This window comes from Apostichopus japonicus, chromosome 12 (genome assembly GCF_037975245.1).
Source record: "Apostichopus japonicus isolate 1M-3 chromosome 12, ASM3797524v1, whole genome shotgun sequence".
NCBI classification, from domain to species: domain Eukaryota; kingdom Metazoa; phylum Echinodermata; class Holothuroidea; order Aspidochirotida; family Stichopodidae; genus Apostichopus; species Apostichopus japonicus.
In genome coordinates, this window is record NC_092572.1 from 20,424,569 (window position 1) to 20,437,241 (window position 12,673).

The 12,673-nt window shown below is 34.6% G+C and overlaps 2 protein-coding genes across 3 annotated transcripts in view; both read left to right on the forward strand.

The window, feature by feature from the left end:
- Nucleotides 1-11,565, forward strand: part of LOC139977379 (uncharacterized) — a 39,971-nt gene extending 28,406 nt beyond the window's left edge. The window contains exon 7 of the mRNA XM_071986680.1: nucleotides 8,089-11,565. Within this exon, the coding sequence (XP_071842781.1) occupies nucleotides 8,089-8,103 (15 nt within the window). The 3' untranslated portion in view covers nucleotides 8,104-11,565. The remainder of the gene's footprint in view (nucleotides 1-8,088) is intronic.
- LOC139978022 (uncharacterized) overlaps nucleotides 1-12,673 on the forward strand; it is a 134,241-nt gene that overhangs the window by 95,002 nt on the left and 26,566 nt on the right. The window lies entirely within an intron of this gene.

Below are 12,673 nucleotides of genomic sequence, written 5' to 3' on the forward strand. Positions count from 1 at the left end.
ATTAAAGTTCATATTCCATTTATTATAAACCCTGCTTATATTCCCTTGAACGTTGCATACTTAAACGTGTCGTAAAACCAAGTGCAATCATCATCAAGTGTAATCATCATGTGCCTACATGGTATAGTACTTATTATATGGAGCTCCCATAGTCTTCTGAGTGATAAATTCTTTATATCTAGTTAAAAACTTGCAAAGCTATCTCAGAAGAGTGTAGGGTGACAATGATTTTAATAGATTTGGCATATTGTATGTATTCATTGAAATAGAATGTGAGAGAAAAGCTTTAAATTTCTTTCATAAATCGTATATTTCATGTAGGCTAGCAACCTGTGATATAGATAGGGTACACTCATTGAACCTAGATTCTTTCCTAAACTCTCATCGAACATTATCTGGAGTTGTCACCTTTTTTTGTCTTTGTCTTGTTCGTTCACCGATATTTTCCTATAGCAGTGTCAAAAGTTTACTCAAATGTCCCCATGCATTCCGCAATTTATTTTTCAGCTTTAGTTGAATTTGCCATTATATATTCATTCACTTTTGCAATCTCTGGTAATCACTATCATTAAGACAATACAGATATATAAAGGAGGAAGAGATGATATGTTGGTTCTTCCTGTGTAACAGCAGAAAATATAAAGTTCAAAAGAGGATGAAAGTATTGAATAGACAAACAGGATTAACACAAGCAATGACTTCAGGACATGGAAATTATAATATTTGAAACTAAAAATATAATTTTACAATGGAACTGCAAATAGAGGCAGCAAGGGGTACATATTATTGATACCAAGTTTTCATGTACCATTCTATGAACCGTTCAAATGATATACCAATTGATTCCAAACTTTGTCTAAAATGTTGAATTGGAAGCCTTCCGATGTGAAAGTTGTCATCCATGAGCTTTGGGGGCTTCTCTCATATTCGTAATAAATAATGTATAAGTTATATCTGATTTCATGTGTGATTTCATGTACAATTATTATGAAGAACTGCACATTATATAGTCTGATGTTTTCCATGCCAATTGGTTTATGTCTCTGTGTGTAATGTGCACAGTATTGAGTGGGTGGACTTAAAGTGTTTTAGTAAAAACGTTATATGCCTATTGCAGAAAACAAAAATATATAAGACGCAGACAGGATTCTCGCCAACCCGTTTTAACCAATTTGATTCTATACGCATCCTGTTTGACAGTCCACCGACAGATGTTAGATCCATTGTACCCTGTACGTAGCACCGCGTAAGTGCTGCATACATTACACCACAACACAAATGATAGCTGCTTTTACACAACATACGTTTGTCGGACGATGTTTGTGTTATCTGAGTACTTAAAGATATCAGAATAATTGCAGCTGATCATCACATCATTTGTAGATTATTCATGAAACGCAGAATTCTCTTATCAATGAACGACATTGCTCAAGTCAAAGCGTGTTAGCCTGGGTAGCATTGGGGTTTGCTGTTACTGAGAGGACTTTACAGTTCATGCAGTGTTGAACAGGGAAACAAATATTTTTTCCAAGATTGGCCAGATACGTGTTGCAAGATTTATCAGGTGATTTACAAGACATTTACCCGATCATGCACTGATGAACACACTAAAACATATGATTATGGCAATCATGATGTGCTTGTAATTGTAAATGATTAACAATCATTTACATGTTTGTACTTTTATTAAAACTCCAAAATGTTTATCTTTATTTCTACTACTCTTTGTGTCACTATCTTGTTATAGTTTAACTTAGCCCAATTCTCTCTATTTTTCCTTAATCTTACAATATTTTGGAATTGAATATTGTTTATCTAGATTCATTTATTTCTTACAAGTACTTAATTGTTTCTCTTAAGATTCTTCATGGTAAAAAATATCAACTATGCAGTTTGAACTTGCTTCTAGTTCAGCAAGGCATTACTCAGAAACATTTAACCAAATACAAGTAGAATTATGATGTGATGAGAAAAAAATCATGTATGATTTCTCAGTATTTTCCAAGCAGAAGAACATGGTTCTAAGTCCCTCTGCACATGTATGAAAACATTCCATGTGTATTGCACTTGCCTAAGATGGAACCTTTTACCCAGTTAGCTCCCATTGAGATTTACAAATATATCAGTTGTGCAATTTAAAATTGCTTCTAGTCCACCAAGAAACTCTCATAAAACCTGTTTTTAAATACAAGGAGAAATTATATGTGATGATACCGAGGAAGCCCCTTGACATGTTTTATTTTCATAGACTGCCTAAGCTATTGATATACATTACTTGATTAATATGTGCATCTAAAATCAGGCAAACGATTAGTGAAATAAATTCTCTTTTGCCCAGTGATGGACAATGGTAGAGAAAGTACACCATGCATAAAGAAACAATACGATTGAATAAGAGCCATTAACGTTTTATGTGGTACTAGAAAATGACTATTGACAAAGCAGATGTATGTAAATCCTCCTAACTCTAACTATTACCTATTGAGATACTTATTTGTAAACCTTGGCTTTCATTGAAGTATTCAATATTAAGTATTGGTAGCAATGACGTAAGGGGTCAGCAGAGGGCAAATTGTAAAAATCTAACAAAACAGTGACACCGAGATACTGGCTTAGCACAGCTTATGCCATATCTTTTGACCTATACTTAAGTTTGTAAGGTTAAACAAATTTAACTTGGCTAAAAGTATTTCTTATGAACTATCGCAGTTGATATTGATGTGTAAACAATTTGAAATACTTTCTAAGATATGCCCAAAATCTCACTATCAGTCCTATGCCATAACATGACAAACGTTCACAGTATGTGTAAGCAATGTCACCCTTACTGTGCTTACCCTATTGATGACATTTGTTGGATTACCCAACATTACATGGAAGAGATTGGCAGGTCATAGGTGCTACATTACCTAGTATCACGTTAACGTGGAGAGACCTCTTCTGTTATCCAATGGCTGCAAAGATTTGTTGATTTGTTTGTTTTCTCATTTTGTTATTTTTGTTTTAATTGTATTTTACTCATTATGATACAAAGTTTAAATAAAATTTCACGATAGCCATTGCCTTTTGGGCCTAGTTCTCGTTTACTTGTTCTCTCTTCCTTTACTAATTTAGTATGATACAGATGTTTTAAGATTTTTCTTGAGGTTAGTAAAATATAAAAGAAATATTATGTAATCCATTAAAAGCGTTGTCTCACAGGTCCAAACAAAGTTGACACCATGTAATTAATGTTCATGTAACAACCAGTATATAAAAAGAGGGGAATGCTTTTGTTGTCTTGTGGTGACACTTTTCCTTCTGATATAATATGGGTAGGTGTGTATACATCAGGTTAAGCAATGAGTCATTGCCCAAAATTGATAATATGCATGGCTCACTGAAGATTGTGGATACATGAGGCACCACGATGTCAATTGAATGATAGTGTAATATTGTGACGAGCCCGCTTCCTCCGATAGTAAAACTATATCAGGACTCGCGATAGAAAGGTACTGGGTTATCTTGATGCCGTATTTATGCTTCTTCAGGAGATGTCTCGAACGGGAGAAAACAATGAGTTCACAGAAAAACAATTTGACGAGATAGGATTTGATTATTGATTCGGTATAATTTCTTCTCTGTCGATTCTCTTTACAAATAAAACTAAATTACAGTGATTTGACTTGACTTGACTTGACTCCGTCAATTAAGCAATTAGAAGGAGTGATGAAATGGTAACGAAGCAATGACGAAGCGACGAACTGATGACGGAGTGATAAATTTGCTGACGGAGTGATAAACTTTCGGCCCCATGCCCTTTTATACCTTACTTCTATAAAATCCCACTGCGCACAATCAGTAGGCAGCCAATAACCTGACCATCCTGTATTAACTTAACGATATAAAAATAAGGGCGTTGGCACTGATTTGGGGGTCCCTGACGATTACGACACAACACTGCAGCGATGTAGGGCACAATAAGGCATCCCGGTGGTCTGGGAACCCAAAAAAGCACTATTGTTGAGAGAAAATTCATTATCTTGTAGGGAATGTAGGTTTTTTTTAAATTCCTATATGCATATCTTCGGACAGTCTGAATGCTCCCTTGAGCGGCCAACTATGAACGGTAGGTCGGAGGGGAGGGGGTACGGGGAGGGGGCATTGGGACAGTTCAAGATGGTCGAAGGGGGTGGTCGCCTACAAAAGTTTGAGAACCACTGTTCTAAAGGAAGTAACCTCCTTCATTAGAGAATCTTTTGGCTAAGGTCATGTGTAGTAGTATCTATTCCCAATCGAAGGAGTTTGTGGAACACATTTGTAAATGATCATACAGTCAGTCTGGATGTAAGGGGACTAGGGTTGAGAGCGGATCAGTTTACGTAGTGTGGTTTCTGTGCCCAGGTTATATCTTAAGTGACTTGTCTTCAAAAATGTATCATTAGAGAATGAATGATGTCAAATGAATGATGTCATATTGAAGATATAACAAACTTGTCCACGAAAAACAAAGTTATTCACGGACAATATTAGTGGTAGTGCTGTGAGTTATTACAAATTTATGTTTCTTTAATGTTGCATGAATTTTGCTTACAAAAGATCTATACTTTCATTTGCTTCGATAACTGTTGCTGTAAGCAAAAGTTGCACATCACCAATGCTGTCTCTAAATAGCTTTCAGTATAACATCAATGATGCAATGTAAATATCCTTAAAATATTTCCTCAATATATGAAAACCCATGTTGCTAATATTCCGGATATGTTCTAATTGCCAGGTAAACGTTTGAACGAATTCATAAGGAGAAATAAGGTATACTCATCACACATTTGTTATAAAAGATGAAACTAGGTCACTTGGTGGTGGTTTTTAACAATAAAGCTTATATTGTTACACCATACAGTACAATGACTTCCACTTAATAGGTATGCAGGTAATTGCCATAACGCATTCCATTCATACAATCGTGGGTTAAGCACCTGTTCATCTGAACTTAAACAACTATGCAATTACACACACTATTACCAACCAAATAATGTTTGCAACATCCTGCTTGGATTGCCTGTAATGTTCAATCCCTTTTCATGGAGAAAATTCATTATTTCCCCTGTGTTGGAATATTTTCCTACATCCCACCAAAAATCATGACTCTTAAAGCCTGATGGAAAACATGGTGTCTGATAGGTGACCAGAACCTGTAATTCACCCAATTTGTATCGAGCACGTTGGACTTTCATGTCTCCTTGTGGAGCATTTGCAAAAACTTTCTTTTGCCTTAATATGCTATCTTTGATGGAAAGAGATGGTATCACTATTTCATAACATCCCCCTCAATCTTTTAAAATTTTTGGATACTCCAAAATTTTAACATCATACTGCTTTAACTTATCATTATCTCAAGAAGGTAGAGTACTGTAAGCACATTCACTAATATTCATTGACTTCAATAAATGGTCTTCATATATCTCAAAGGTTAACATCTAGGTTACGAATGATCATATGGTATATACATTGACACTATCTCCATGAAAATTGTCCTTTGTGTACCTCTTCAATATTGATGACATCATATGATGTAATTCAAAAAAATATATATATATCATTAAGATATCTTAAAGTTACATGACACAGCAAAATATGCAGTATCTCTTACAAAATACATTTATGCATTTCATACATCAATAATACATTTATATCAAAAGTGAAATCATGTCGTGATTTGGGGAGAGATCAGAGAATACTAGACTTAGTTATCTTTTAAGTGAACAGAACACCTCAGCGTTCCATAAATTTTCGTACACTAAACCAAGAACCTTAAAATATTACAAACTCATTTAAAAAACCTCCTCTTTAATGAAGTCATAGTGTCAAAACTGCTTTGAAACCTTGTGAATCATATACATTCACCTCAAGAAAATCAAGAAAATGTGACTCGATAGCATGGTGACCCTAGGTTTGCACTCCGAAATGATTCTAGTAAAGTACCAAAGTACTAGATATTCGATACCATAAAAGAGACTCCATAGACTATGACATCAACAAATCTTTCTTCAAATCTACATATTACTTAACATCTTGTCTTTTCAACTTCTTGCTTCATCATTGAAGAAATTTACTTTTGCATGAATATCTGAGGAAAAGAAAATATACACATAATTTCCTCAAAAGATCTATACTTTCATTTGCCCCGCTCCTCCACCATGTAATATTGTGACGAGCCCGCTTCCTCCGATAGTAAAACTATATCAGGACTCGCGATAGAAAGGTACTGGGTTATCTTGATGCCGTATTTATGCTTCTTCAGGAGATGTCTCGAACGGGAGAAAACAATGAGTTCACAGAAAAACAATTTGACGAGATAGGATTTGATTATTGATTCGGTATAATTTCTTCTCTGTCGATTCTCTTTACAAATAAAACTAAATTACAGTGATTTGACTTGACTTGACTTGACTCCGTCAATTAAGCAATTAGAAGGAGTGATGAAATGGTAACGAAGCAATGACGAAGCGACGAACTGATGACGGAGTGATAAATTTGCTGACGGAGTGATAAACTTTCGGCCCCATGCCCTTTTATACCTTACTTCTATAAAATCCCACTGCGCACAATCAGTAGGCAGCCAATAACCTGACCATCCTGTATTAACTTAACGATATAAAAATAAGTGCGCTGGCACTGATCTGCCCTGATTGGTTGGGAGTTTAGAAGTCCATCCCCTTTCTATGGAAACTTCCATACCACGTGAGAGAACCTTCTCGAATGTTCCACAGACATAATGGAATCTATTTTGGGAAAAGGCCCTGTACCCAGATTCAATAAGATAGTTAAAACTTCTCGTGGGAAAACTGAATCCATGACCTAGATAAATACATAAGAGGCCTGTATAAGGTGTCTCGATGGAGTGTTTCGGTAACATCAAAGAGATGGTATCACTATTTCATAACAATAGCAAAGATTAAATTCTCTGCATGGTGATGGTACGAAATCTGATTTTCTCATCAATCAATCTGTTTTCTATGTGTTCTACATGGTTAATAATGCTGAAATGACTATATTTGTACGTGTTGATTTTACGTCAATCTATCATAAGGGACATCTGTGGGGAAATACTTGTATTTTCATCAACTTTAAACGTTTATTAACTGTACAGGTGATCTCTGTGTTCCACCAGATTTATTGATATAGCAGAACATGATGATATTCTGTGTACTATGAGTAACTTGCTGTTTCTTCACATTAGATGTGAAGCAGTAAATAGTACAGTTTAAATGTCCAGTGCATTCAGAACAACGATTAAGTTTACATTGTGGTAGTCGCAAGGTTTCCAATCTTACTTTTCTCTTAGCTAATATTCTATTAATTCAAACAGACACAAGTATGTGCAATATCACTTAATTAATCAATGATAGATTAAGAAAAGTGTTTTTTTTTATTATTTATTTATGCCGAATGATTAAAAACCTGTTACTGAAAATTTTAGCATTAAAAAAAATCCAATGCAATGTTTTCTGGCCGTTCTTACCCTTCAAAATATTACCAGATGCAGATGATTAGAATACATTATATTATTGACTCAGTGAGGTACAATATTTTAAAGGAGGTTGGGAAATAAGTTGTGTTTTGACCATGATGCCACGAGAAAATATGTGGGGCTAGTGTAGCCCCTCCTTCAAAACCACACATAAAATCTTGTAAACTATGCTATACACTTTTATAATCTTTACAATGTATCCAGTGTGACTTAACTGTGAATTTGGATTAAAATGTTAACACAAAGCATGTACCGTAGTTGCCTCATGGGTAGTTGAGGCCTCTTAATTTATAGCTGGTCGACCCCGCCCCGCTCCTCCTCTCGCCCCACCCCGAAAAGGGAAAGCCAGTCTTGTTAGTAAGCAGTGGTTTATTTCGTGTGTCTTATCAACTTAATGCTTGCTCTGGTTTTTTTCCTGATTTGCAAGGATCTTCACTCTTTTGAAATAGATGGAAAGAGCATATTAGTTGATGGGAGCTTAAAAAGTGTTACTTTAAGATAAACATTTGTTTTTCTCAAACAAGTAAATAAATTTTAACAAAACATCTTGCAACGTTTCAAATTCTGAATTTAAGGTGTGTTGCAACTGACCTGCAGCTGACTGATGACGTAGTTGAGATTAAATGGATCTTGGGATGCCTTTCATGCCTTGCAGTAACCCTAAACTCGGTGTCAACGCACTTGGGTCACATCCAAAGAATGATACCTACCGGTATTAAGTAATTGATTTACATCAACCTGTTTACTGTCAAATTAACGATCCCGGCATTGAACTCTCTTTCTTTACGTTTTCTTTTCGTGAACGGTCGTGTATGTAGGGCTGCTAGATAGTCTGAGCAATCCTAACCCACTGCAGCTTTAATTTTTAATGTAAATTCCATGTAGTTGTGTATAGATTTCATATGTTGGGTATCTAATTATGCTTTCTTATGTGATGAGTTGCTGCCTTCTATAGTTACAGTATACTTATTAAATGTAGGCGTTCATATTTCCGTGAATAATGTTAGTGTTAAATATATATTTTTGGCACGTATTGATAGTTTAAAATAACTTCTACCTTTATCTCTAACATAGAACCAAACATTTCACTTAGTCAAGATTTAACACTGTTTTGTTTTGCATTTTGTATATTTCTATTTCAGATCTCTTCAATTATCGCATTTGGTGTAAATGTATACCAATAATAAGGAACGATTGATCGCAAGTACAATTAAAATCATCATGGATTGATTTATTACGAGTTTTGACAATCTTTACTTAGAGAAGCTTTGTCGACTGTTATATTTTATCCCCGCATCATATTTTGTGTAAATAATTGTATCCTGTTCATCACATGTATTGAATTATATATTTTCTTTAACAACTGAAAATATTCGTACATGTACATTTTGAAATGAATGTTGTCTCGTGTAGTATGGTATCAATAGTAAGCAACGAAACTGTTATGAATTGTTAGATGTACAATATGTTAGCCAAAGAAAGAGATGAACCTTTCGTTTTCGTTAATAGATTCTTCCGTTTTTAATGTTAATTGATACATGATTGTTAATATCTTATGATACAATGTATTACTAAGTGAGCATGTTGAATCATTAAACCACTGAAATAGAATTGCCTCATGGCGACTGCCTATAATTTGATAAAAACTTGATATATAACCCTTAAGACAGTTGTTCACGTTCAGGATTTTATTTTGCCATCATGACACGTTCTTTTTTAAATTTATTTAATAGTAATTACGATTTCATTTATTATAGTTTTCGTTTGTTAAAATTTAATTGCTAATTTAACAAGCTTGTCTTACTTGTTTGAAATTACTAGTATTCCTATCTTAGAGGAAAACTCTAACACACTGTTGTTTTTGTTGTAAAAGTATTTTCACTAGTCTAGCCATAACGACCAGCTTAGGAGATCTACGAGTGACAACGCCATGTCTCGAATCGTTCCGTTCTCAATTGAAGTATAGAGGTATGGATCCGGGAGAGTGTGGGTGTCTATTCTTGCATGGGCTGTAGGTATAGTACGAACCCAATAAAACGGTGCCTTTCGAAGGCGGTTTTAAAAGGAAGGCATTTCCGTACGGTTGTCAGAGTAACTGATCAGGTTAAGTAATACAAACAACACCATGCCTATCGATATGTACATAACATTTCCAGTGCCACGTTTCTGGAATATGGCGAGGACTTTCTCTAGAGATCTCCTTACTCTTCGAGTGAATAAATTTGTCTACGTAAAATCCCTTTTAATGTCAATAATTAAACTGACCTTTAATTTCAACCCTTTTCCGGCTATCTTGTTAAATACATGTCCAAGGTTACTTTGCTTATGCTCAGTTATCATAATATTGAAAAGGGTATAATTGATCAAAGTATCGATCTATGATATAACGATATCATTCTTTTTAAATTTTTAATTAATGATTTCTGGGGGAAATTTGTATATATTGTTGTTACTTTCTTAGTAGTATCAGTAGTTTTAGTATTAGTAGGTATGTATTGCGAAAGTGTATAAACACATTGTAAACTGTCAGCAATAACATTAAAACCATTAGGCATACATTTAATGTAATTTAATTTGTAAACCATTATAAAAAACACTGTTATCAGTTCAGGTTGTATAGTTAACGGCCAGAACAGTTAATAATGAACAGTTAAAACCACTTCTTTGCAATATTTTACAATTTTTCAAAGTACAAATAATGTTGCTGTTCTTCTTGTGTCATACATGAATATCTTGAAAACCGGACTATAGCCAAAGAAACATTAATAACATTGCTTTGACCGAGTAGATAAAAACGGTGGCACTTGAAGAAATGAGGCTCAGCAATTGGGAGGTTCAGGGTTCGATTTCCGGCCGGGTCATAGTAAGATGGGTTTTCATCAAAGAGCAATCTATGGTTTACCAATCTGAAATGACATTCTTACTTGAAAAGATTCCAAATTTGAGTTAAAATATTGAATTGGAAGCCACCTGCCGTAAAAGTTGTAATCCATAAGCCTTTGCGGTTTCTTCCACATTTGTGGTCGCTTAAGCGTCTAAAATGCAGTTGTTGATTATTGTTATTATTATTTTTTATCCTTCAAACAGCTAAGAAAAACCTTACTTTGTTTGGGAAATATCCTAGTTTCAAGGTCGTGTCTAGGAGCTGTCATATAAGGATTCTATGATGAAACCGTTTACTCGCTTGTTTTTCAATGTAGAATATTTATATTGTTGACACTGAACTGGTGTCATGACTAGCTCACGTTTAGAGAGTCAATATGTTAGCTTCAGCATTTGCTAACTTTAAAAGCAAAATGATACCCGTCTACTGTGTGGGACGTTATTACGCTTACTACTTACGTTGGTATGACGAAATATACTCGTTTAGATTAATAGAATCTGGTCTCTTTGAAATTCCTGAACGTTATTTACTTCCTTAATATATCTTTAAAGGTCATGGGCATATACTACAAATTCCATCATTCTATAAGGTACTAAATTGAAACACACAAAAAACGTACTTTTCTGAAGGTAGCAGCAAATTGCTTGCTAAAGTTTGAGCATGGGGGATCAATATTTGCTTTTAATAATATTTGTAAACAAACTGATGACAGATGAAGCTACGACAAATTATCTTAATTTAGTTTGAAAAATGATTATGTATCAGTGTTCTACTCAATGTTAACACAGTGCATTATCAAGTTTAATATATCTTAAGTGCTGCATTCAACACAATATATCTCAAATGTTCTCTTTTCTCCAAATTGTAAAATTGTGAGGTGTCCATTGTTTATCAGTGCACTATATTTTGCATAAGATCTTTATATAAATAAAAGTCAGCAATTAAGGTCACTATCTACAGTAGTAAGGTGGCACTTAACAGCATCATAATTCATGCCAAAGTAGACTTAGTATGTACGACGTTCCCTGCTTGAAACGTACTGCAGTTCTATTAATGAAATGACAACCAAGAAATGAAAAAATGTAAGTTGTATTGCAAATGTATCATGCATGAAAATATAACGTACTTGAAAAACTGATTTGGTGATAAACTTTGCTTCAGTAAAGGGTACGTTCTGTTCCTTTGTTTGTTTTGGGGTCTGTGTCTCCTTTCTATATAAAAGCAAAGGGGAATAGCTAGAAGTCACTACTTGTAAAGTGTAGCAATGTTAGACATGATGGTATCCATGGAATATTCACAAACTTAAAAAGGTTACAACATATGGTCAACTAACGAACAGAATCATTCACCAATTTAGAAAACGATTCTAGGGTACATATACTTTGCTAGTCAAGTACAAATTAGGTAACCAACTATTGAATCTTATTTTTACCCTGCAAGAAAAGTATTCACTTTTGCATGATGTATGAAGATCTTTGGAAGGATTGTGGAATCTCCTGCTTTCTCTTTAAGCCAAACACGGCATCTAAACTTATAATTCGTATACCATTCACCCGCACAAGAAAATAGTGTGGATTCGTCTCATATACGACTCAGAAAGAATCTGAACTACTTTCAATGACTTTGTACCAGAGTGCAACGAAAGCAATTTCATCATTGGTACTTGCTGTATACCAAACACCCTGTAATTATGTTGGTGCACATATGAGCTAATAACTTTAACTGAACTGAAGTTCGTAGAAATTTATTGCTGTTTAAGATGTTCAAAAACAGTATTGAATAAAAAAAAACGTTCTAGTTCACACCATCTGATAATGTGGATCTTCTGCAAAACTTTCACGGAGACAACTTCAGACATCTGGACTGATCGAATGTTAAGTTACTTCATTGTTGACAATATAACGCTATATGCTACATTTAGCATGTTATTTGTGTCCTGATATAATCATTAAACATTGGTCCCTGAATCCGTCATGGAAACGTTTAACTTATAGGCCCAACTTTTTGCATATAAAACTGTGGTTCCATGATAAACACTCAGACTTCAATCTATGTTAACATTGCTGATATTTACACATCTGTAGCATATAACCATGGGGTAACTAATTGTAATACAAGTGGTTATCGACTAGAGTGTGGTGGGGGTGGGCGAGAGAGGCCCTGGACATAAATCGTAAATTCTTTTTAACCCTAATGCTCATTTTCTTGTTTTCAACAATGTTACATGCTCTAGCTGTTCGCTTTATTTGGCCCTTCGAAAGGTAAACCCAATTTAT